This window comes from Halichondria panicea, chromosome 7 (assembly GCF_963675165.1).
Source record: "Halichondria panicea chromosome 7, odHalPani1.1, whole genome shotgun sequence".
Classification (NCBI taxonomy): domain Eukaryota; kingdom Metazoa; phylum Porifera; class Demospongiae; order Suberitida; family Halichondriidae; genus Halichondria; species Halichondria panicea.
Window position 1 is genome coordinate 844011 of NC_087383.1, and position 22688 is coordinate 866698.

At 41.8% G+C, this 22688-nt stretch overlaps 5 protein-coding genes and 1 long non-coding RNA gene across 6 annotated transcripts; 3 read left to right on the forward strand and 3 right to left on the reverse strand.

The window, feature by feature from the left end:
* Positions 1-21: 21 nt before the first annotated feature.
* LOC135338285 (uncharacterized) lies at positions 22-860 on the forward strand. Its single transcript, XM_064534369.1, has one exon. The coding sequence runs from the start codon at positions 22-24 to the stop codon at positions 760-762; it is 741 nt and encodes a 246-aa protein (XP_064390439.1). The 3' UTR covers positions 763-860.
* Positions 798-2797, reverse strand: LOC135338282 (uncharacterized). Its single transcript, XM_064534366.1, has 5 exons — positions 2498-2797; positions 2116-2300; positions 1735-1861; positions 1173-1547; positions 798-1048 (listed from the first exon to the last, which is right to left on the reverse strand). Exons 1-5 carry the CDS (start codon positions 2683-2685, stop codon positions 946-948), a joined length of 978 nt encoding a protein of 325 aa, XP_064390436.1. The 5' UTR covers positions 2686-2797; the 3' UTR covers positions 798-945.
* Positions 2798-2927: 130 nt separating this feature from the next.
* Positions 2928-12760, reverse strand: LOC135338274 (uncharacterized). The gene is made up of 16 exons (XM_064534360.1): positions 12443-12760; positions 11913-12371; positions 11122-11684; positions 10733-10821; positions 10319-10507; positions 9961-10032; positions 8635-8819; positions 7361-7533; positions 6988-7087; positions 6617-6782; positions 5686-5782; positions 5522-5631; positions 5298-5384; positions 4617-4721; positions 3341-3538; positions 2928-3107 (listed from the first exon to the last, which is right to left on the reverse strand). Exons 1-16 carry the CDS (start codon positions 12706-12708, stop codon positions 2985-2987), a joined length of 2982 nt encoding a protein of 993 aa, XP_064390430.1. The 5' UTR covers positions 12709-12760; the 3' UTR covers positions 2928-2984.
* Positions 12761-12779: 19 nt separating this feature from the next.
* On the forward strand, positions 12780-14034 carry LOC135338280 (large ribosomal subunit protein mL65-like). Its single transcript, XM_064534364.1, has one exon. The coding sequence runs from the start codon at positions 12844-12846 to the stop codon at positions 13966-13968; it is 1125 nt and encodes a 374-aa protein (XP_064390434.1). The 5' UTR covers positions 12780-12843; the 3' UTR covers positions 13969-14034.
* A 1489-nt stretch (positions 14035-15523) lies between these two features.
* LOC135338288 (uncharacterized) lies at positions 15524-16702 on the forward strand. Its single transcript, XM_064534371.1, has one exon. The coding sequence runs from the start codon at positions 15586-15588 to the stop codon at positions 16630-16632; it is 1047 nt and encodes a 348-aa protein (XP_064390441.1). The 5' UTR covers positions 15524-15585; the 3' UTR covers positions 16633-16702.
* A 4746-nt stretch (positions 16703-21448) lies between these two features.
* On the reverse strand, positions 21449-22674 carry LOC135338167 (uncharacterized). Its single transcript, XR_010395442.1, has 2 exons — positions 21788-22674; positions 21449-21730 (listed from the first exon to the last, which is right to left on the reverse strand). It is a non-coding gene; the product is annotated as an uncharacterized LOC135338167 (long non-coding RNA).
* Between the last annotated feature and the right edge of the window lie 14 nt (positions 22675-22688).

Sequence of the window (22688 nt, forward strand, 5' to 3'; positions counted from 1 at the left end):
ATATTGAAATTTAATTCGTAAATGCAAGAGACACTGACTATAATGAGATCTACTCTTGTGCGTACACTATGGTTCCTGTCATGGACTCTGCTAGTGGCTAGGCAATGTATGGGGATGGCTGAAGTGCTCTCAAAAGAAGCTGAAGATTACGAGATGTATGAGAATAGCACCACACCAGGAAACAACAGCACCACATCACCGCCCCCTACTCCCGATCCGGTACTCAGTGCAGAAGCTATTGCCAACATCACAGTAACTGGAGCCGTCATTATATTCCTAGTTGTTGGCATCACCATCCTATTCTGCACTGTTGACAAATGTGAGCACCAGTTACGAGTGAAAACTGCCCTCGAGAGGAACAAACAGATCGACAGACAAATGGCGGCTGAGAAACGATTAAAGGAAATCCGAGCTGAAGAATTTCGACAGAAACAAGCTCAAGAGGCGGCGACGAATGTGCTACAAGTACAAGTCACCCTATCAGAAGACGGTACGGTACGTTATGAAGAGCCCCGACAAGAAGAATCTGTACAATTACAAGTTGTTGATGTCGACATCAAAGAGACTGTTGTTCCTACCCAGCACTTAAATGGAGCTAACCTTGAGGAATCTAGCAATGAAGCTACTAAAGTGGCCATTATTGAAGAAGTAGAAGAAAAGGATAAACAGCTAGTGAATGTGTCATTAGACTCTTACTCCCCGTTACCAGGGGAACTTGAACACCCACCTGTAGTAACTGTGAAGCCTGTTACGAATAGCTAGTCTGTTTGTGTGTGCATGTTGTTTTTATATTATAGTCAGGTTTTTCAATTTAACTTTTATAATAAATTTTGACAAAATTATGTGATAATTATACTGTATGAGTTTGCATTTGCATAGTCACATTAATTATAATAATATATAATTATAGCTATATAGTTCTGGGTGCATGCATGGGGGGCTCGATCATGAGGGACATATATAGAACCCTGGTAGTGCCCTGCTGAAAGGTGTCGGCACATCTCCAGAGCAACAACTGTAGTATGTATTTATTCTCTCTTGGGCATGTCTGTGAGGTGTGTGTGGGGGTGGAGGGAGGCATAGACTTAGATGAAAAACATGGAGAAAGGCAAGCTATAGATACAAATTTGACGGTATAATTCTATTATATAGTATACCATGTATCAACTCACCCGAAGGTGCTGGTCTTGAACGTGCACTTTCTTTCGCAGACATCCCCAGATCCGGAGTGAAAGCTGCTGCGGGATTTTGGACGAACACTAACACTAGAGCAAGCAGGCATATCTGTAGAGGGTCCACTAATCTCAGCAGGGGGTCCATTAGTCACAGCAGGGGGTCTATTAGTCACAACAGGGACTGGTCTTGTGATTTCTGGCAGAAGGGGTCTTATTCTGTCCACAGGGGGTAGCGGGGTCTCTGCAGGGGGTCCCTCTGGTTTCCCAGGTGATGATGGGCACTCATAGAAGTTATTCAGTGCCCTGCTGTAAGGTGTCGGCACATCTCCAGAGCAACAGGTGTAGTACGTCCTCACTCTCTCTTGGATAAGTCTGTGTGGTGTGTGTGAGTGTGGAGGGGGCGGAGGTGAACAAGATTATTGGTTTAACATGCAGAAAGGCAAGCTCTAGATTCAAATAGAAACAAGTTAGTACATGAGAACACACATGTATACGTGTACACATTCAAGTTGATTGAAGCTGCACACATTGCAAGACATTTTCAATAGTACCAACTCACCCAAAGGTGCTTGTCCTGACGATGCATTTTCTTTCACACACACGCCCCCTACTGGCAATGTGGAAGCTTAGTTTAGAGCTGGGAGCAACGCTAGGGCAACCAGTCGTCTGCTTACGTGTCTCTACATCTATAAAAGAAGGATACACTGTTTATTATAGTGCAGCTATCAGGGTAGAATATAGTCTGTGTGTGTGTTATCGAGTGTACTTGTATGACTAGCTGAAACATCTCATGCATGCATGTACTATATATATATGTATGAAAACTCTCTATACAACATTTGGGACACTATATAAAAACACATAATTATAGACACTCGATAAAAGTTATTATGACTTGGTAACTGCCAATATGAAAATTCAATACATTAAGTATACATACCTCCTCCTTCCACGACAGGAGCCACTGGAGGTTGTACCGAGGGGGGAAGGGGAAGACACTCTAGAGTGAGTCCCTCTCTCCTCAGGTTCACAGTATTTGTGCTAGGAGAGATATCTCTGGTGTTGCCCTGGGCATCTGTTAAGACGGCACTCGCGTCTTTCCCACACGAGTAGAGTACTCTGTTTCTGTTGGGATGCAAATATTATGCATTTAAATTTTCAATTTTATTAAAATAGCACAATCATGGCATGCACAGCTGTATATACGTAGCTGGAGCAAAAACAATGTTGTGGTACATGCAAGGGGCAACTAACAACTTTTAATAGTTCAGTATTACAAGAATTGTAGAACAACACAAAAACTATGTTCTTAGTTGTCTAACCTTCCATTTCTGGTCACACATTTGTGCTCCACCAGTGTACTGGTTGGAAGACTGTTCCTAGGGAAGTTGTGATAGAGAGTGTCCTCGGTTTCTCTTGTCAGCTGACTACAGAGTGGCTCACCCTGGCTTTGAGCTAGCTCTGCAGCACAGAGCAATAGAGCACACACCACAGGAACAACTGTCTTCATAACTGCTGGAGGGTACTTTTTCTTGGCTGATAATGTCTAAATGCTAACTGGTTTTGGTATAGATGCTAACAGAGCTGCTCCTTTTAAAGGAGCTTGGGCATGCAATTAGGAAAACTTACAAATTACACGGCAATTAACAGCCTGCGAAACCTTGCCTCATAATAGAAACCTGATACTCATCTAAAGGAAGTGGTCTCACGCACTAGTATACATGTAGGTGTCAAGCAGCTGAATATTGCAAGTTCTGTGATCAAATGTAAAATCGGTATTCTCATAAATAATTGAAGGAAAAATAAGAATCAAGAGAATGCAAATCCCTCACAACCATATCGTAGGGCTATAAGTACTTTATTGCGTAGTTCTTGTTCACAAGAATACTTAGAAAGTTTGAGTTGGTTGAAACAAGTGGAGGCTTGTGGGATCTGCAAGAACACAAGAAGAGGGTGGGGCTCTCGTAACTATGGGATAGGAATATACACCAGCAGAAACAACAAAACATGGTACATGCAGAGTAGAAGTCCAAGTCCGTTAAATACACAAACAACTGAAACTAAATATCACGTAAAACCCGTAAAAACATTTAATTCAACCATGCAACCCCATAGCAAAAATCACTATAATTGTTAATTCTTCCTAACGATTTCCCCGAACGTACCTTGTCCTTGCCTGATATGAGTGTGATATTGAAGAGGGTGGGGCCACTGAGCCCGTGCAGCTGAGAGAATCCCCCAGCAGGGACATTCGGAGATCCCGTGGAGAACTTTAGCAGTAGCGCCTTCTCTTCTTGTTTGAGGCTTGCCACTAACGTCCAAAACCAGACGATGATGTCATCAGACGCAGTCACACCGTAATACTGTACGGAGAGAAGAGATCTCATAATAAGAGAATTATAATGTCTTATGTACAAGATGAAGTATTACTGTTTTATATGCATAACATGCGTACTGTTTTGTAACACCTCTTTCATGTACCAGTGTAATTAGAGGATAACTATATATGGTAGTAATTGAGAAAATGAGCAGCTGGCTTGTCTTTGTAGGAGGTAATATGATGTTCATATGCCAATTGTCAATAATTGAGACAATGAGCAGAGCTGGCTTGTCTTTGTAGGAGGTAATATGATGTTCATATGCCAATTGTCAATTATAGACAAGGATATATATAATTATAATGTACCACATTATACTCGAGAATGAATCCCTAGGGGGCAGGACATCCCCTTGACCCTTACAAGGCCGACACAACTCATGCATACATTCAAACCACAAATCATGCATTCAAACCACAAATCAAGAGGCAACTGAACAGGAGATCCCCTTAAAAGGATGGAAGATCACGAATTGCAACACATCGTCACTATCTATTGTGTGGAAGACAGCCAAAAAGTGATAACAGAAGCCAGCTGCTTCCAACAAAAGAGAGAGGTCATTTCTAATTTTCCATAATAAAGTTCTAATTGTCCCATATTAAAGCCTAGCAACTAACCAGCTGGCAGGCTAATTTAAGACATGTACATGTATGTACTTATTAGTACCTCTTTTGAAAGACGTGAGTATTACATAAATACATGTCCTCTATAAATATAGATCCATGCTCAGACGAATATACAAGGAGATTGAGGGTAGTGGTTTGCACAGTGTACTATACTGTATTACTAGAATATTTTGCTGGTGAAAATCCTTTGCGAATGAGCCAAATCAGCAGAAAATTTGACCCTTTGCGATCTAACTATTGTGTTCTGGCAAGGATCGTGTGCATTTACTAGTAGGTTTTGCGATTTTATTGTTGCAAATTGATCAACTGTCGCTAAGTCCGCGTATGTTTGATGCTCGCAAACATTCTAGTAACACGGTAGTACAAGTAACTATCCCTCAGCCTGCATACACACACGAATAGCAACAGAAGTACAAGTGACAGTAACAGGATCGTACCTGTGTGTGTTTGTACCAGTCATCCACACTGATGGTGGGCACTCCAGATATGAGCAGTGCCAGCTCGTTAGGTTTGAACACCTGCAGACACCTCCGAGGAATCACCTAGGAAACAGAGCACGTGTAAAACCAGATTTATTAGAGCCTACAATACTCCACACATAATGTACACATGCATGTTGCAAGACTACTAATTGGCGTATGAAAAGACCTGTGAATTAAACACTTTAATGACTATTACATAATACGAATCTACTACTGCGTGCATTCTCTGTTTGGAGCTCAGGTGATGGCCTAACTAAGACTATCAATCCCACCACTCCCATTGACAGCTGTGAGAGCAACGTGCTCGTGTGTACACACATGGCATACGGGGACGGCCAAACACAATAGATGGTTCACGAATGTACAGTAACACTATATAATTATAAATACTATATGGCTTTCTCAGGGTGAGAATGTGAGTGCTATGCCAACAGTGTTGTCTGTCATTGTCCCAACCCAAAGCTTTTAAGTCGAGCGCTTAATGATTTACAATCATTAATTATAAATACTATATGGCTTTCTCAGGGTGAGAATGTGAGTGCTATGCCAACAGTGTTGTCTGTCATTGTCCCAACCCAAAGCTTTTAAGTCGAGCGCTTAATGATTTACAATCAAACATCGACAGTATAATAGTACCTTCCAAAATCCCGACAGAAACGAGCTCATCTCCTTGGCAACACAAGTGTCCAGTTTAAACTGAGATAGATCACGAATGTAGTCATTCTGCGAATGTAATATAAATATTTATGACACATCCAAAGTGAAAAAAGAACACTATGAATGTATGCAGTCAAGTTGCGTACAATCATCAAGTGCTGTACAAAACAGTTACAAAACCTCCTCACCCAACACCCACTCACTATGTTGCCCTTGGTTACGGCGATGTTCTGCCCACCCTCCCTGAGAGGCACGTCTACCGTCTGATTGGTCCACGGGCACTGGAGAGTCGTCGTGAACGACAGCTCCATATCTACGTATATAAAAAAAACACGATAATTAATTTTGGGAATAAAAACGAACCAACCATCGATAATCTCATCTTGCAATGTGGTGAGTGTATGATAGAGGGTTTGGTCGATGTCTTCCAAGTCTTGTGGGTGTGTCAGGGGGTGGTCCACCAGCTGTAAGGGGGCGTGTGTGTGTGCACAAAGCTTGAATGATTTGCTAGAGTCACATAACACACTGTACAATTCACGTATGTTCATGACTGTATCATGACTGTACAGAGTTGCTTCTATATACCGTATAGCTAGAAATTTCTGCGGCCCAAAAATTCTGCGAATTCTGTGAATGAATGAGTAAACGCAGAAATATTATCCGCAATTGCTTATTAACCACGCCTAATTTAACAGTTGAAAGTTTAATTCACACAAATATTCTCCGCAGAAGATCTTTTGACAGTTATTCGAAGAATTTTGGGCAGCAGAAATTTCTAGCTTTACGGTATTGTTTAGAATGGTGGTAGCCATAATTGACTGTATAGTGGATCAGTGGTAGGGACGTGCTCGGATGTTTTGCAGCAGCTGATAGTGACTAACGAGGTGTGGTTGGCACGAACAGACTAATCACTGCACTGTACAATGCATTAAAACAACGGTGAGTGACTGACAGTTGTTGATACGGAATATTAATGCCCTATGCAGCCACAACAAATAACTACGGTTACCATAACCAGTGTCATAGAAATATTACGTAATTCGTAATTCATTAGAGGAACACATACTAAAGCATACGAATATGTGCCAGGGTTGGAATGGCACAAACTAGTAAACACATGCTAGTCAGTTTGGGCCTGAGACATAATTATAAGACTGGAGGCCCCACAGCACATGGCAATGAAGACAGTTGAACATGGTGGAATAGTCAGTTAAGACTTTACTGGAGAAGACTTGAAGAGCTGAGGCCTTCACCACCACCACCATGAAGATAAATACACAGTAAATTAATGAACTCACTCTCTTGAGGACTGGCTTTGCTAGACTGAGGTCGAGTGTGTCGCCATGGAAGACAGCAAAGGCCAGCATCATACCAAGGAGGTGGAGTAGGTGGGCGTGGCGTTGAGCGAGGGGAGGGGAGAGGCGGGCTGACGGGTAGTCCGTGAACAAGGAGCACGGCTGAAGACTGTGTGTGTGTGTGTGTGTGTGTGTGGGTGTGTGTGTGTGTGTGTGTGGGTGTGTGTGTGTGAGGTGTGGGTGTGAGGTGTGGGTGTAAGGTGTGGGTGTGAGGTGTGTGTGGGTGTGGGTAGTGAATAGTTTATTACAATACAACGACATGCACACATTTAAAGGATTTAAAAGTAGAACGATAATTAAAAATTGCCACTCACCTGAGATGACCTCCGTCTGTCAGCTTGAACATTTTTTCTTTCTTTGTAACTGCTTGGCACAAACACGACCAGAACTCTTTACGAGGACCAGTGCAGATCCCTACATTCATATACACGGAGGGAAAATCTCCATTTGTATACCGTATAGCAGGTAATTTTCGTGGGGCAAAATATTCGTGGTTTTCGTGGTTGGAGCTTAGACCACGAATATTTTACCCACGAATGAAGCGACCTTGCCTACCTTTACCTGCAGTGCAAGCAGCAAACACGAAAATAAAACCACGAATGGCTAAATATTGCTGAACTACGAATATTTTGACCCCCGAAAATTACCCGCTATACGGTAATAGCCTTCACACTAACTCCTTTTTACCTGCCTCCCCTTTGAAGGTGACGAACAGGCTCTGTGCCCAGCATCTCTGCGGAGAGGTCACAAGGTCAGACAGACGCTCTCTGACGGCCTCCAGCACTTTGTCCCTGGGTACGTCTGTGAGACACACCTTTGTATGCCAGCTGCAGTGAGTCTGGTCAGTGGCTGCATAGTCTCTGTAGGCAGAGAGAAAAGAGAGTGACATTCACAGTTGGCTTATTTGTTTCGAACGTGCAGAGTACATACATTTACGTACGTGCTTTGTACAGTATAATAAGCAGTAAGTTGTACTAGAAAAAATATCACTTGTAATTTATTATAGCCGGAAAATTTAGGACTGAATTAAAGTAACACTGGTCTAAACACACTATAATCATAATACAAGACTGTATGTAAGGATGCTGTAGCCATTATCCTATGCCTAGCTTCAACAACCTATCTCAATCAACCAACATCCAGTCTGGCCAGCTTTCCTTTTAGCCAAGCCTAGCCAATACCCTATGCCTGACCCCAACAGCCTAACCAACAGTACATACAGTGCTCACTTCAGTCTGGCCAGCTTTCCTTTGAGCCAAAGCCTAGCCAATACCCTATGCCTGACCCCAACAGCCTAACCAAGAGTACATACAGTGCTCACTTCAGTCTGGCCAGCTTTCCTTTTAGCCAAGCCTAGCCAATACCCTATGCCTGACCCCAACAGCCTAACCAAGAGTACATACAGTGCTCACTTCAGTCTGGCCAGCTTTCCTTTTAGCCAAGCCTAGCCAATACCCTATTCCTGACCCCAACAGCCTAACCAACAGTACATACAGTGCTCACTTCAGTCTGGCCAGCTTTCCTTTGAGCCAAAGCCTAGCCAATACCCTATGCCTGACCCCAACAGCCTAACCAAGAGTACATACAGTGCTCACTTCAGTCTGGCCAGCTTTCCTTTTAGCCAAGCCTAGCCAATACCCTATGCCTGACCCCAACAGCCTAACCAAGAGTACATACAGTGCTCACTTCAGTCTGGCCAGCTTTCCTTTTAGCCAAGCCTAGCCAATACCCTATTCCTGACCCCAACAGCCTAACCAACAGTACATACAGTGCTCACTTCAGTCTGGCCAGCTTTCCTTTGAGCCAAAGCCTAGCCAATACCCTATGCCTGACCCCAACAGCCTAACCAACAGTACATACAGTGCTCACTTCAGTCTGGCCAGCTTTCCTTTGAGCCAAAGCCTAGCCAATACCCTATTCCTGACCCCAACAGCCTAACCAACAGTACATACAGTGCTCACTTCAGTCTGGCCAGCTTTCCTTTGAGCCAGGCCTGCTTGTTCTCAAAGCTGAGCAGTGCCATGCAGTGGCTCATGAAGCCAAAGCCGTCCTCGTCCAACACAGAAAGGTTGTCACTTATAAAGCTGTTGAACAGAGAGTAATAGATCTCGTGATGGGCCAGAGACACCAGGAGAGAGCGTACCACCTGTGAGGGGGTGGGGGAGGGGAGGCGGCTAAAAATTTTAAAAGGTGTACAATCTATAACATTAATTGCATTTGGTCATTGGGTAGCTGTAGCCTGTACACAATGATCAAGGTGCTACGTATACATGTACGCACACCATATTGTAGCACTACCAAACAGCTACTAAATGCAGTTTTGATATCGTACTTTCCTTACTCAAGTTATGGCCTCTCAAAGTTAGCTCCAAAAACAGGCCCATTTCAGAAAAACACCCACTTATAGCCCACGCTTTTTTCCAGAAAATGGACAATTTGGACCAGAAAAAATTACTGATTTAAGCACACCATTTTTTAGCACTACCAAACAGCTACTAAATGCATCTTTTAGTTTTGATATCGGACCTTCTTTACTCAAGTTATGGCCTCTCAAAGTTAGCTACGAAAATAGGCCCATTTCAGAAAAAACACCCACTTATAGCCCACGCTTTTTTCCAGAAAATGGACAATTTGGACCCGAAAAAAATTACTGATTTAAGCACACCATTTTTTAGCACTCCCAAACAGCTACTAAATGCATCTTTTAGTTTTGATATCGGACCTTCCTTGCTCAAGTTATGGCCTCTCAAAGTTAGCTACGAAAATAGGCCCATTTCAGAAAAAACACCCACTTATAGCCCACGCTTTTTTCCAGAAAATGGACAATTTGGACCCGAAAAAAATTACTGATTTAAGCACACCATTTTTTAGCACTCCCAAACAGCTACTAAATGCATCTTTTAGTTTTGATATCGGACCTTCCTTGCTCAAGTTATGGCCTCTCAAAGTTAGCTACGAAAATAGGCCCATTTCAGAAAAAACACCCACTTATAGCCCACGCTTTTTTCCAGAAAATGGACAATTTGGACCCGAAAAAATTACTGATTTAAGCACACCATTTTTTAGCACTACCAAACAGCTACTAAATGCATCATTTAGTTTTGATATCGGACCTTCCTTGCTCAAGTTATGGCCTCTCAAAGTTAGCTACGAAAATAGGCCCATTTCAGAAAAAACACCCATGCGCATGCTTTGTTTCAAAAATTAAAAATTGAACAATTTGGGCCCGAAAAAAGTCACTAATCTACATGTACGTATGTAGTTCTGTTGCTGATCTGTGCTCTCACCTTGACAGTTCTTCTCCTCGCTTCAGTGCCTTCCTCGGGCGCTCGTCTCAGCAGATCACTCAACACAGTCAGCTGTATAGTCAGAGACAGGTATGTAACACTTGAGATAACAGTTAGAATATTGTGGAATTTACAAAAACTTGTGGACTATTTCTAAACGCTGAGTATGTGTCCCTAGCTACAGCTGCTATCAACTCCCCTAGTGGACTATTTCTAACGCTGAGCATAAAATGAAAAATATATGCTTTATGAAAAAAGCGTTAGGCTATATTATAATAGTGTTTTTTCTGAACCGGGCCTGTTTTTGGAGCTAAGTTCGAAGGCCATAATATGCTATCAACCCCCCTCCTCTCATTACCTGCTGAGGTCTTGCTCTCATGAGTGCCAACACAGAGTCCTGGTGGTCCTCAAAGTGAGCGTACAAAAGTGGGGACCAACCCTTGGCATCTCGGCAGTCCACAGTGTGCCCTCGGGCTATCAAGGCCTCCACACACTCCACAGCTCCCACTAAGGCCGCCAGGTGGAGGGGTGTGGTCAAACTATTGTCCTGAGGCAACAAAGAAGGAAAATTAATTAATTGCTAATGAGAAAATTATCAGTGTATTGCACAGTAGGTTTATATTATTATAAGCACACGATTGGTAACAGGGAGATCACACCAACTACATGTACGTACGTACACATGCCTTTTACAATCAAACCCCATTGAAATACTTTCACATTGAAATACTTTAACCATTAATACCATAAGAGTTGCACCGACACCACTCACTGAGCAGTTGACGTTAGCGCCATGTTCCAGCAGTAGTGAGAGTGCCCCACAGTCCCCCCTCAGGGCAGCCAGCATCAGAGCATTGCGACCTGGGGGAGGGGAGGGGGTGGTCAATAATTATACAATAAGGGAATGACACTCACACAACTAGAGTATGCACGGCTAAAGTTGCACGCCCTGTTACAATCAACTGCTGTTGTACATTACATAAGACATGGCCTGCTAAAAACACAATTTGAACAAAATGCTTCGGGGCCCATTAACCTGGTGGAGTGACTTGCTACAGATGCTATGGAGACTTTGGGGCCCATTAACCTGGCTGTATTATAGAGGGTGATCACACTTATATATATAATTCCACTGTACACTCAACAATACAACGTACGTACCTTCAAGCAACGCTGTGTTAATGACTGGCTTTGCTTGAGGTAGAAGTCGCGTTAGCAAGTCAACACTTTCATCACTCGTGACAGCTTTCAATAGCTGGATCAGTAAATCATCGTCACTATCCTCAATGACATCATCACCGCCCCCACCATCACCGCCCACATCCTCCACACCATCACTAGCCGAGCCCAACGAAAGTGTGTCCCTCATCAAGACAGCCGAGTGAACCCCTTTCATTAGTTCCACATCAATGAATGCGGTGACATCCATCTCCTCCCCCTCCTCCTCGCTCACAATCCAATCGCTCCCCTCATCGCTCGAGTCTTCACTCTCCACACAAAACAAAACCCTCTCCCCTAAAAACTGGACGTCTTTAGAGGGATCAAAACAACTATGACTGGTACCACCATCGTCGGGTGTTTCCAAGTACAGGGAGTTCGTGTTCTCCAAGGGTGAGGGGGAGTCATCATTGTTCTTTAGTTTGCGGAGGAGGGTGTCTCTTTTTGACATTTTCTCTTGTTTTAGTCTCTCTGCTCTGGAAGGGGATTTCTTGGCTGGAGTGAAACTGCAAGAAAAACCAATAGTCCTATTATTTATGTATACATGTATAATGTACGTAAGACACACAGAGGGGTTCCTTTTGACCTTTTACGGAGTATTTTGAAGAACATAATTTTAAAACTGTATTACAAAGCTGATGGCCATTACACACATTTCATTGCCAATTAAGAATACACACATTTTGTATAATATTTCTGTACCATCGATAACTAAAACTATCGCTGTGTTTCACCTTGCTAACTCTTCATCACTCTCCGGACACTGCACTCGTCTCTTCTTCCGTGTCTTCGTTTTAACCTTTATATCCTCCTCAGAGCTATCTGAGAGATAAGAGTCTAGTCTGCTTCGGTTAATAGCCGCTCTCGGTCTTCTTAAACTACACTCAACATCAGAATCACTTGAGTATCTTGTATGACTATCGTTGACAGAGATTTTCGAAATAATGATTCCAGCTGGTTCGTTTCCACGGTTACTCGTAATTTGCCCAATCTCTTCATCACTGGACAATTGCATTTCTGCTTTTTTACGTTTTGACCTTCGACCTCCGATATCTGAGCTGCTGGAACTGTTAGAATCACGTCTAGTCCTTTTTTCCTTCCTTCGATTTTTTTTGTTGACAACCTCCTCACTGTCGTCTATAAATTCATCCTCATAGAGATCGTAACCATCATCACGATTATAAGAGTTGTACCTGAAAACGTTGTTTATAATTATATACACGAGTAAATTTATAGACTAGAAAATTTACAAACGTACGCTTACAGTTTCAAGAAGTTATTGGTTTTGCGAGTTTGTTTCCTCTTGGGAGTAACAGCCACCACATCTTCATCACTAGCACTGACAATGTCTTGACACTCGAGTTGTTCCTTTATAGCACTAGTAGCTGGTGGACTACCTTCTTCACTAAAACTATTACTAGTGCTAGAGAGGCGCCTCTTTACCGCCTGGCCTCCCCTCAATGGAGTCCTATAGCGCTCCTGTTCTTCTTCCTCCTTTAACTTGAGTCTAGCAGATCTTCTAACAGCCATGGTGATGGTTGTTTTCTCTGTGGTTGGTTGAGTTAACACATGTGGACTAGTCAGCCCCTCCCCCCATAGTAAAAAAAAAAACAAGTCAAAATTTCTCCACATGGCTGCAAATTATAAATTTTTTATATAAAAAAGATGAAGTTTCTCAAGACATTTTCTGACTCACTGCCTAAGAGGTGGCTGTTGCTGAGCTGTACCAGGAGCTATGGTTACGTTCACGTGGAAAAGAAGAAGCCTCCACACATTCTAGGGCCTGGATGGCTATGGAGAAAGTGCAATGTGGTACACCCCCATACCAAAGCTGTCGATCCATTTACGAAATATCAGTGGCTAACAAAATCTGTTTCAATTCAAGGACTTCCCGATAAAATCCAAAATATCCAAGTACCAAATGAGTCAATTACTGATGATGTCATCAAACGAGCTGAAGAGTACCTCGTTTTTCAGGACCACAATCGACCAAACTACCGAATTCCAGAACTGAAAATATCTGGTCTTATTCAGTCCACCCTTGCAAGTGTTTGGCCTCTAGCAAATGAGTACGCACACCTGAGGGAGTCGCATTTGACCTTTGAACCCACCGTTGAGTGCTATTGGAGACGAGATGGGCACAATTTCATTTGCCAAAACACACCACTTCACATACTACACACTGCACACGGTCTTGACTTGTTTTGCGAACCAGACGCTCAATTGGGAGCTATACCACCAATTAAATTCCTTCCGTCAAGCCTCGGAGTCTTTAAGAGAAGTTTCGATCAGATCACACCGTTTGGGGGTTGCCGTAGACACGGACCATTTCCAATGGCTCATACCCTGTTCACGACGTACAGAAGCTGTGTCAATAATGAACAATTATTAGCCCATGGGCTTATACAACTGTTTGCGCAAGCTGCCGGTGAAGGGGTTCACAAAGGGTTCAAATTGGACCAACCTGTACCATTCCCTCTCGTCAACCAAGGCATAGTTACGGATGGTCAATATTTCACTTTTGTAGCGTTTCAACTCAACACTCTGGATTTTCGTCAAGACTCGAGCGATACAAGACACAACGTATTCTGGGCAGGGCCTACGATGCGTCTCTATGACAACGTGATCCCCGGAGATAAACTGGAGGGAGTGAACAAAAGCTGTGCGAGTTTAATAGTGAGATTCTTGTTGAACAGGCCTGAAGAGATGAGGAAGATAAGGAACTGGGCTGAACCATATGATAAAGCAAAACCGTGGAACCGACCAATGGACCGAATACCTGGCAACTGAATAGATTGATCATGTATGGTCTCTTTTTGTAATAGAATTGTTATTTCATGGATTTGAACACAATGACTTACTTCTCAAAAATTTCTCGTAAGGGTCGTACTATACCATTGCATGCATGTGCAATAAATTATATTGTCTCTTTAAGCCAACAAAATGTTACACGTCTAGCAGCTCCAATCAGATAATTATACATACACCTCTGGGCTGGTTGGGGAGGTCATACTTTTCAAAACACTTACACAAAGGATTGTGAGAAACAAAATTAATGTGTTAGTTCCACCGACGACGTTTGCCCGCTAAGTTTGAAATATGGGGAAAGGTCGTCAGAACAACCAGTGTTTGCGGTGAAACACGTATTTAACAACTTGTGTCACAGTATCGGTAGTTTGAAATATGGGGAAAGGTCGTCAGAACAACCAGTGTTTGCGGTGAAACACGTATTTTAATCGGCCTTGAATCGAGGCTACACCCGTACCTGACCCGCGCGGTGCAATTAAAATATAATTCAGTTCAGAGCAAATAAAATACTACAACCCTCCCTTCCGTGGGAAATTTACTTAATTAAGTCATTAATTTATTTATCTAGCTACCCTTGATTATTATTGAGACGCACCGGCTTGTCAGAGACACTGAGTCAACATTTACATGTACATGTACGTGTACGTGTCTTGCATTTGGGTTTATAGGGTTAATTCTATAATTTGTGTCAGTATAATTATAGTTAGTAATGCAAGCATAAGGACAAAAACAAGTAGCAACTGAATGCTGATGTATAAAGGTAGTCCTAAAGAAAAACACAAAAGGAACAAGAAAAACATGTTAAAAGTATATACAAGTGACATAATAACAGAACAAGACAATAGCCATAGTATACATGTACACATACACATAGAGATTTAAGGGTGAACAGGCTAGCACCATGAAATGATTTGCAGATGCCTAACGCTATTTTCAATTTTCACCCTGCAGCAAAAAAAAACATGTTGAATTACATATAAAATAATATAGCAGTAGTTTTATTTTTACCTGATTTTAATACGGAAGAGAACCATCACACCTGTGGAATATAGTGTGTGACGCTTTTCAAGCTACCCAGGAGGTACGTCACTGAGCTCGTTCATTTTATAGTGATTCGGCCCATAGGACCCCTACACTCTCACATCCCAGGGAGAGATTTGCTGATGCCATGGTCCAAGGCCGAAAAATGACAAATTAGGGCCCCAACACATTTTAAATTGAAACACCTCATTTGAAAGGTCTATTCCTAAGCTTTTAGAAAATCATAAATAATGTTTGACATTGGATCAACGATACTCAAGTTACGGCTGTTGGAAGATGTTTAACTACATCCTGTTTATGCAATGGCAATGGGTTTGGGGATTCTTTTGGCTAATAACTTGAATTCTGTGGATCCAATGTCAAATAGCGTAGAAAAAGATTGTTCAAATTCCCTTTGATGCTTTGCGCATGCCTGCAGACGTGTTTTGACAACACTTATCATTAATCAACGAGTGCAGTGCTAATGCCTCTAGAATCATATAGGTGCTATAACTGTTCCAAAAGTACTAAAAGTGCCAACATTTGTCCCATCTTGCAAGTATGCAGCTATAGCTTAGCATGGGAAAAGGTTCACAGCGGGTCGCTGTTGGCAGTGTACTGTCCACTGTACTCCTGATTTTGTTTCTGGTGTCGCTGAAGTTTTACTTGTATATCGACAGCACGTTCCCTAGGCCTGTATCTGCAAATCTAGTTACAGAGAAGGAAAATCTGCCAAACTGTATGCAACTGAGGGAGGAAGATCCCTACCCGACTAGTGGAGAACCTCTCAGTGGAAAGAATTTTTGTGAAGCATTCACAGGAACAAACCGTACAGACTGTGTTTATCTTCATCCAGAGATATTTCACTATGTCCTATTTACAAACAATCCGAAAGACAGCGTATTGGGTTTTCGAGAGTTTTTGTCAATATATTCAGTGGATAAGTTTTATAAGCCAGAGAAGATTGTCATACACTGTAACCAATCGATCACCGGCAAGTATTGGGAGATTGTGCAGAAGTTGACTACTCCTATTGAGATGAGACTGACGGATCGAATAACTACTGTTGGCAAGAAACAGAAACCAGCATATATTTCCCATGAAGCAGACTATCTAAAAATCAAATCTGGCTTCAGAGACGGGGGCATTTATTCTGATTTTGATGTTGTCATCCTCAATGGTTCAAAATTGCGTGAAATGCAACGACAATCAGAGATAGTGATTGGGAGAAACAACCCAGAGTGTACCGAAACTTGTGCCGGATTTTTTTCAAGTGTTCCCGGCTCACCATTTATGGGGAAATGGTTGGACAGTTACGAGAATAACTACAGGCCTGCATGGACATACAATGCAGGGCATGTGCCAGCTCGAATACTACACCATTGCCCAGAATGTCATCGTGACATAACTGTTGATTATCACATGAGTAATTGGATTGATGCTAGGGCTAAAAACTGGTTGAAGGAAGGAGGGCTTGAGTGGAGGCAAAAAGCAGTGGCTCACTATATGAACACAGGGTTTATGAAACCATTAAAACCACCAAATGAATTACTTAGTATGTCGACTCCATTCTCAGAGATGGTAAAGTTTGTTCTAGGGGACACAATCAACGATTTTATCTTCTAACTTATAACAGGTATATTATTTACTCTAGCCAGCAATTGAACTGTGTGCATTCAACATAAAAATATTTTTAAGACAATACTTTTAGTATACTAGTCTCGCACCAGCCCCAGTTTTCGACTTAATGTTCCAATAGAAAACATTCGGGGCTGGTATGACTAAATAATACATGGCAACTGATTTTTGTTAATCACGTATAGTCAATTATGTCATCTTTTTGTAATAGAATTGCTGTTTTATAGACAATGATTTATAAAAAGAGTGCATGCATATACAAATTAGTTTGTGCTCTTTGTTTCAATTAATACATACGTTATTTAAGCCAGATGTTTAAGCCAACCAAATTTTACGAGTCTATCTCTGCTGGTCTATTTCTACCTGGATCAGTTGCCTGTGAGGGTGACAGTACTCACACTCAGCTAGCAGCAGTTGAAATTGAAATAAGGGGAAAGGTCGTCAGAACAACTAGATCTAGAAGCAAGCGCATTTTGTGCATGCATGCATGACTTTTGTACAGACGTGTTTTGCAACACTGCATGCTATAAATGGCTAATGCCCTCTTGCCATGTAAGAATCATAGGTACCATAACTGTTCCAATAGTGCTAACATTTTTTGCAAACGTGCAGTATGCACAGACACAGCTGGTGACTATTATATTGGCAGTGCAAGTGCTGTCCACTGTACTCTGGACTTTGTTTCTAGTGCTGAAGTTTTACTTGTATATCGACAACATGGCGTTTCTCCCTAGGCCTATATCTGCAAATCCACTTACCAAGGAGGAAAAGTTGCCAAACTGTATGCAGCTGAGGGAAGAAGACCCCTACCCGACTAGTGCATGGAGAACCTCTCAGTGGAAATAATTTTTGTGAAGCATTCACAGGAACAAACCGTACAGACTGTGTTTATCTTCATCCAGAGATATTTCACTATGTCCTATTTACAAACAATCTGAAAGACAGCGTATTGGGTTTTCGAGAGTTTTTGTCAATATATTCAGTGGATAAGTTTTATAAGCCAGAGAAGATTGTCATACACTGTAACCAATCGATCACCGGCAAGTATTGGGAGATGGTGCAGAAGTTGACTACTCCTATTGAGATGAGACTGACGGATCGAATAACTACTGTTGGCAAGAAACAGAAACCAGCATATATTTCCCATGAAGCAGACTATCTAAAAATCAAATCTGGCTTCAGAGACGGGGGCATTTATTCTGATTTTGATGTTGTCATCCTCAATGGTTCAAAATTGCAATGACAATCAGAGATAGTGATTGGCAGAGACAACCCAGAGTGTACCAGAACTTGTGCTGGATTTTTCTCAAGTGTTCCCGGCTCACCATTTATGGGGAAATGGTTGGACAGTTACAAGAATAACTACAGGCCTGGATGGATATACAATGCAGGAAATGTGCCAAGTCGAATACTACACCATTGCCCAGAATGTCATCGTGACATAACTGTTGATTATCACATGAGTAATTGGAATGACGCTGCGGCTAAAAACTGGTTGAAGGAAGGAGGGCTTGAGTGGAGGCAAAAAGCAGTGGCTCACTATATGAACACAGGGTTTATGAAACCATTAAAACCACCAAATGAATTACTTAGTATGTCGACTCCATTCTCAGAGATGGTAAAGTTTGTTCTAGGGGACGCAATCAATGATTTTATCTTCTAACTTATAACAGGTATATTATTTACTCTAGCCAGCAATTGAACTGTGTGCATTCAACTGTTCATAAAATAAATATTTTTATGACAATACTAGTATACTACCGTATAGCGTGTAATTTTCGTGGGGCAAAATATTTGTGGTTTTCGTGGTAGGAGGTCTGACCACAAAATTTTACCCACGAATGAAGCGACCTTGCCTACCTTTACCGGCAGTGCAAGCTGCAACCACGAAAATATTACCCACGAAATGTCTCAATATTGCTAAATCACGAATATTTTGTCCCGCGAAAATTACCCGCTATACGGTAGTCTCGCACCAGCCCCAGTTTTTCGACTTAATTAACGTTCCAATAGAAAACATTCGGGGCTGGTATGACTAATAATATCTGGCCAAACTGAATAGATTTGATTTTTGTATGTTATAGTTGTGACACATGCACGAGTGCCACATGGGATATATGTTATAGATAGTACATGGGCATGAGGTATCTATGTGTTATAGTGTCCCATATCACGAGGGCTTGCCCGAGGGATGAGGGACACTATAACCATAGATACCGAATGCACATGTGCTAACTGATTTAGATCCCACTTTTCATTGGCTGCCTCAGGCAAGAAGTGTATCTATAAAAGCAGCAAGCCTTAGCAACAGCTTTATTTTTGAAAATGTCCTGTTCTGACAAGCTAGTCTAGATGATTTCTGCTAAAAAAAACACCTTTGCATTGGCCTTGCTTCAACATTGGAATGGACAAACTAGTGACTCCACCTTGTGCAGGAAGCGCTCTGCAACAAATGAGCCCAGCCTCCTCTTTATCTGCACTCAAGCCCCACCCCAGCTCAAGCTTCTCAGTAAACTGTTCTGATATGTACGGCTAGCTAGCAAGGAACAGCTTGCAGCAATGCTACAGTGCACTATCGTTCCCAAAAAGACACAGGAGTCTACTGCAATTTGAAACATGGCTGCAGGATAGAAACAGAAGTCAGGAGGACAAAGTTGACAAATGCTACAAGTTGAAGACATGCTTTCATGCTTGTGACAATGGACCCAGAACTGTTAAAATCATTGGCTCTTAGTGTTCCTCGACAAGAAAAGATACTGGTGAACCCTACCATCAACCCAGCAAACGCTATAGAAACTGGTAGTGAAATAACTGAACAGCCATAGCTAGCTAATTATCATGCAGCTACAGCTTTATTATCATTTCTGTACATTCAAAAATAGTACTTGTACTTTATACCCTCAAGCTTATAATTCCCTGGGAAACTATGAGATTATGGCTCATAATTCCCTGCTAAACACACACAAGTGGGATCTAATGGCTCAGTAGTGACTTAGGCCCAAGGGCCGCAGGCCTCGAGGGCAAAGGCAGCCAATATATCCAATGTGCGCATGAGTGAGCTGTGTAACAACTGCATTCCTTGTGCATTCCTTTCCGTGTACACATCACTTCTTTTATAGGGCAACTAGTTTAAACTACTTGTGGTGGCTGTGGAATGCACCCAGACGCATGAAAAACGTTTTTTGCCTACCACTGAATCTGTTGACAGTGTTATACTATAAAAGGGACCGTTTCAGCCATACTAAGGCTTGACCTGTGCCATGGCAGATATTGGCACAGTGTTTCCTTTGATCTGCCCACTCAAAATGCAACAACACGTATTATAGTCAATTAAGTCATCTTTTTCAGTGTAATACATACCAATCAGCAATGGCTAATGCCTCTCGCCATACAAGAATCATGTTATAGTTATTGACTGGTTGACTAGTAATTATGGCTTATAAACAACCAATGCCGAGGGCGCAGCCCGAGGCTGAGGTTGGTTATAAACCATAATTACTAGGCAACCAGTCAACACTGAACTGATTTATTTACTGCAAAAACAGCAAAACAGTCATTTGAACATCAGTGGAGACAGTCAAACTTGCTCTCACAGCCTCAGAATTATGCATTTAGAACAGTTACAGGCATAGAACTAGCAGTACTACTGTAGAGCTACATGAGCTAGCTAGCTAGCTAGGTTCAGCTAGCTGGAAGCCATGCATAAACTTTTGACCAGACCCGCCCACCACTAAATGCAGCTGCGAGGTTTGTACATGTAGCTAGCTAATCAGTAAATAAATATAGATATATATATATACTATATAACTGTTTCAATAGTGCCAACATTTTAGCATGAGAAGAATACCTGGCAACTGAATAGATTGATCATGTATGGTCTCTTTTTGTAATAGAATTGTTATTTCATGGATTTAAACACAATGACTTACTTCTCAAAAATTGCTCATAAAGGGTCGTACTATACCATTGCATGCATGTACAATAAATTATATTGTCTCTTTAAGCCAACAAAATGTTACACGTCTAGCAGCTCCAATCAGATAATCATACATACACCTCTGGGCTGGTTGGGGAGGTCAAACTAATTACTTTTCAAAACACTCACAACAAAGGATTGTGAGAAACAAAATTAATGTGTTAGTTCCACTGACGACGTTTGCCCGCTAAGTTTGAAATATGGGGAAAGGTCGTCAGAACAACCAGTGTTTGCGGTGAAAATAATAGTTAGACACTGATTAGGAAGTTTCTACATGATTTAGAAGCCCAAAGGGCTGGTTGTAGTATCCCGAACGCAGTGAGGGTTCTACTAGCCCTGAGGACTTCTAAATCATGTGGAAACTTCCTAAACAGTGTCTAAGCATTTTAGATCATAGCAACCATGAGTATTTAGCCAATCAGATTTGAATGTTCTTATCTAATCTTTGCTACATGATTTTCTATTGAAGTACATGATTTTCTATTGAAGTACATGATTTTCTAAATTGGATAGAACATTTCCTCTAACCAATCAGATTGCAGTATTTATGACAAACATGATCTAACAACAAGTAGAATACGTATTTTAATCAGCCTTGAATCGAGGCTACACCCGTACCTGACCCGCGGTGCAATTAAATATAATTCAGTTTCTAGCAAATAAAACACTACAACCCTCCCTTCCGTGGGAAATTTACTTAATTAAGTCATTAATTTATTTATCTAGCTACCCTTGATTATTATTGAGACGCACCGGCTTGTCAGAGACACCGAGTCGACATTTACATGTACATGTACATGTACGTGTCTTGCATTTGGGTTTATAGGGTTAATTCTATAATTTGTGTCAGTATAATTATAGTTAGTAATGCAAGCATAAGGACAAAAACAAGACTAGTAGCAACTGAATGCTGATGTAAAGGTAGTCCTAAAGAAAAACACAAAAGGAACAAGAAAAACATGTTAAAAGTATATACAAGTGACATAATAACAGAACAAGACAATAGCCACAGTATACATGTACATGCACATACACATAGAGATTTAAGGGTGAACAGGCTAGCACCATGAAATGATTTGCAGATGCCTAACGCTACTTTCAATTTTCACCCTGCAGCAAAAAAAACATGTTGAATTACATATAAATATAGCAGTAGTTTATTTTTACCTGATTTTAATACGGAAGAGAACCATCACACCTGTGGAATATAGTGTGTGACGCTTTCCAAGCTACCCAGGAGGTACGTCACTAAGCTCGTTCATTTTATAGTGATTTGGCCCATAGGACCCTACACTCTCACATCCCAGGGAGAGCCCCCCCAGAGAGCAGGGGGCGCACGGCCCCCCGCAGCCAGACCCTCAGAGAGAGAGCTATATAGGTCCACCTGTGGTATGAAACATTAGATAAGGCCATGACTTGTTGACACTTTTAAACAAATAATATAGGAGAACATTTTTGCGTGCACATGAGATGTTAGAACAGGCATTGCAACGCTGCTAATAGTAGTGAGTGACTATTGTGCTAATGCAATTGCTGCAGTGATAAGGCATCTTTTGTACATGCAGCTAGCTATACATGTATGTAGACTACATGCAATTGCACAAGTACCTCACTGATGTATCTTATGTAACAGTTAAACTCTATAGAGCTATATACAGTAATACTTCCCATATAATATTATTGAACATCTCTACTACACTGTGCTGCATGTAATAGCTTGTAGCTAGCTTTGAAAATATAACACGTATATATTACACTGAAGCACGAGGGCGTAAGCCGCAATATATGCCATGCATCCCGAGTGCACGTGGTTTATATCCCGAGGGCATAGTATTAGATGGGCGTGGCCCGCCTCCAAAAAGGGAGACGGGTTGCAGCCTTGTTCTTGCTGCAGAAAAACATGCAGCACCAATCAGATTGCAGACTGCCTACATTACGTAAGCAGTTTGCATTCAGGAATGCATATGCACCAATCAGATTGTATAACCCTTACGTAATGCATTTTGTTGGCTTCCCAGCCCCTCCAAGAGCTTTGTGGTTAGAGGCGCGGCTAATATTAATGATATTC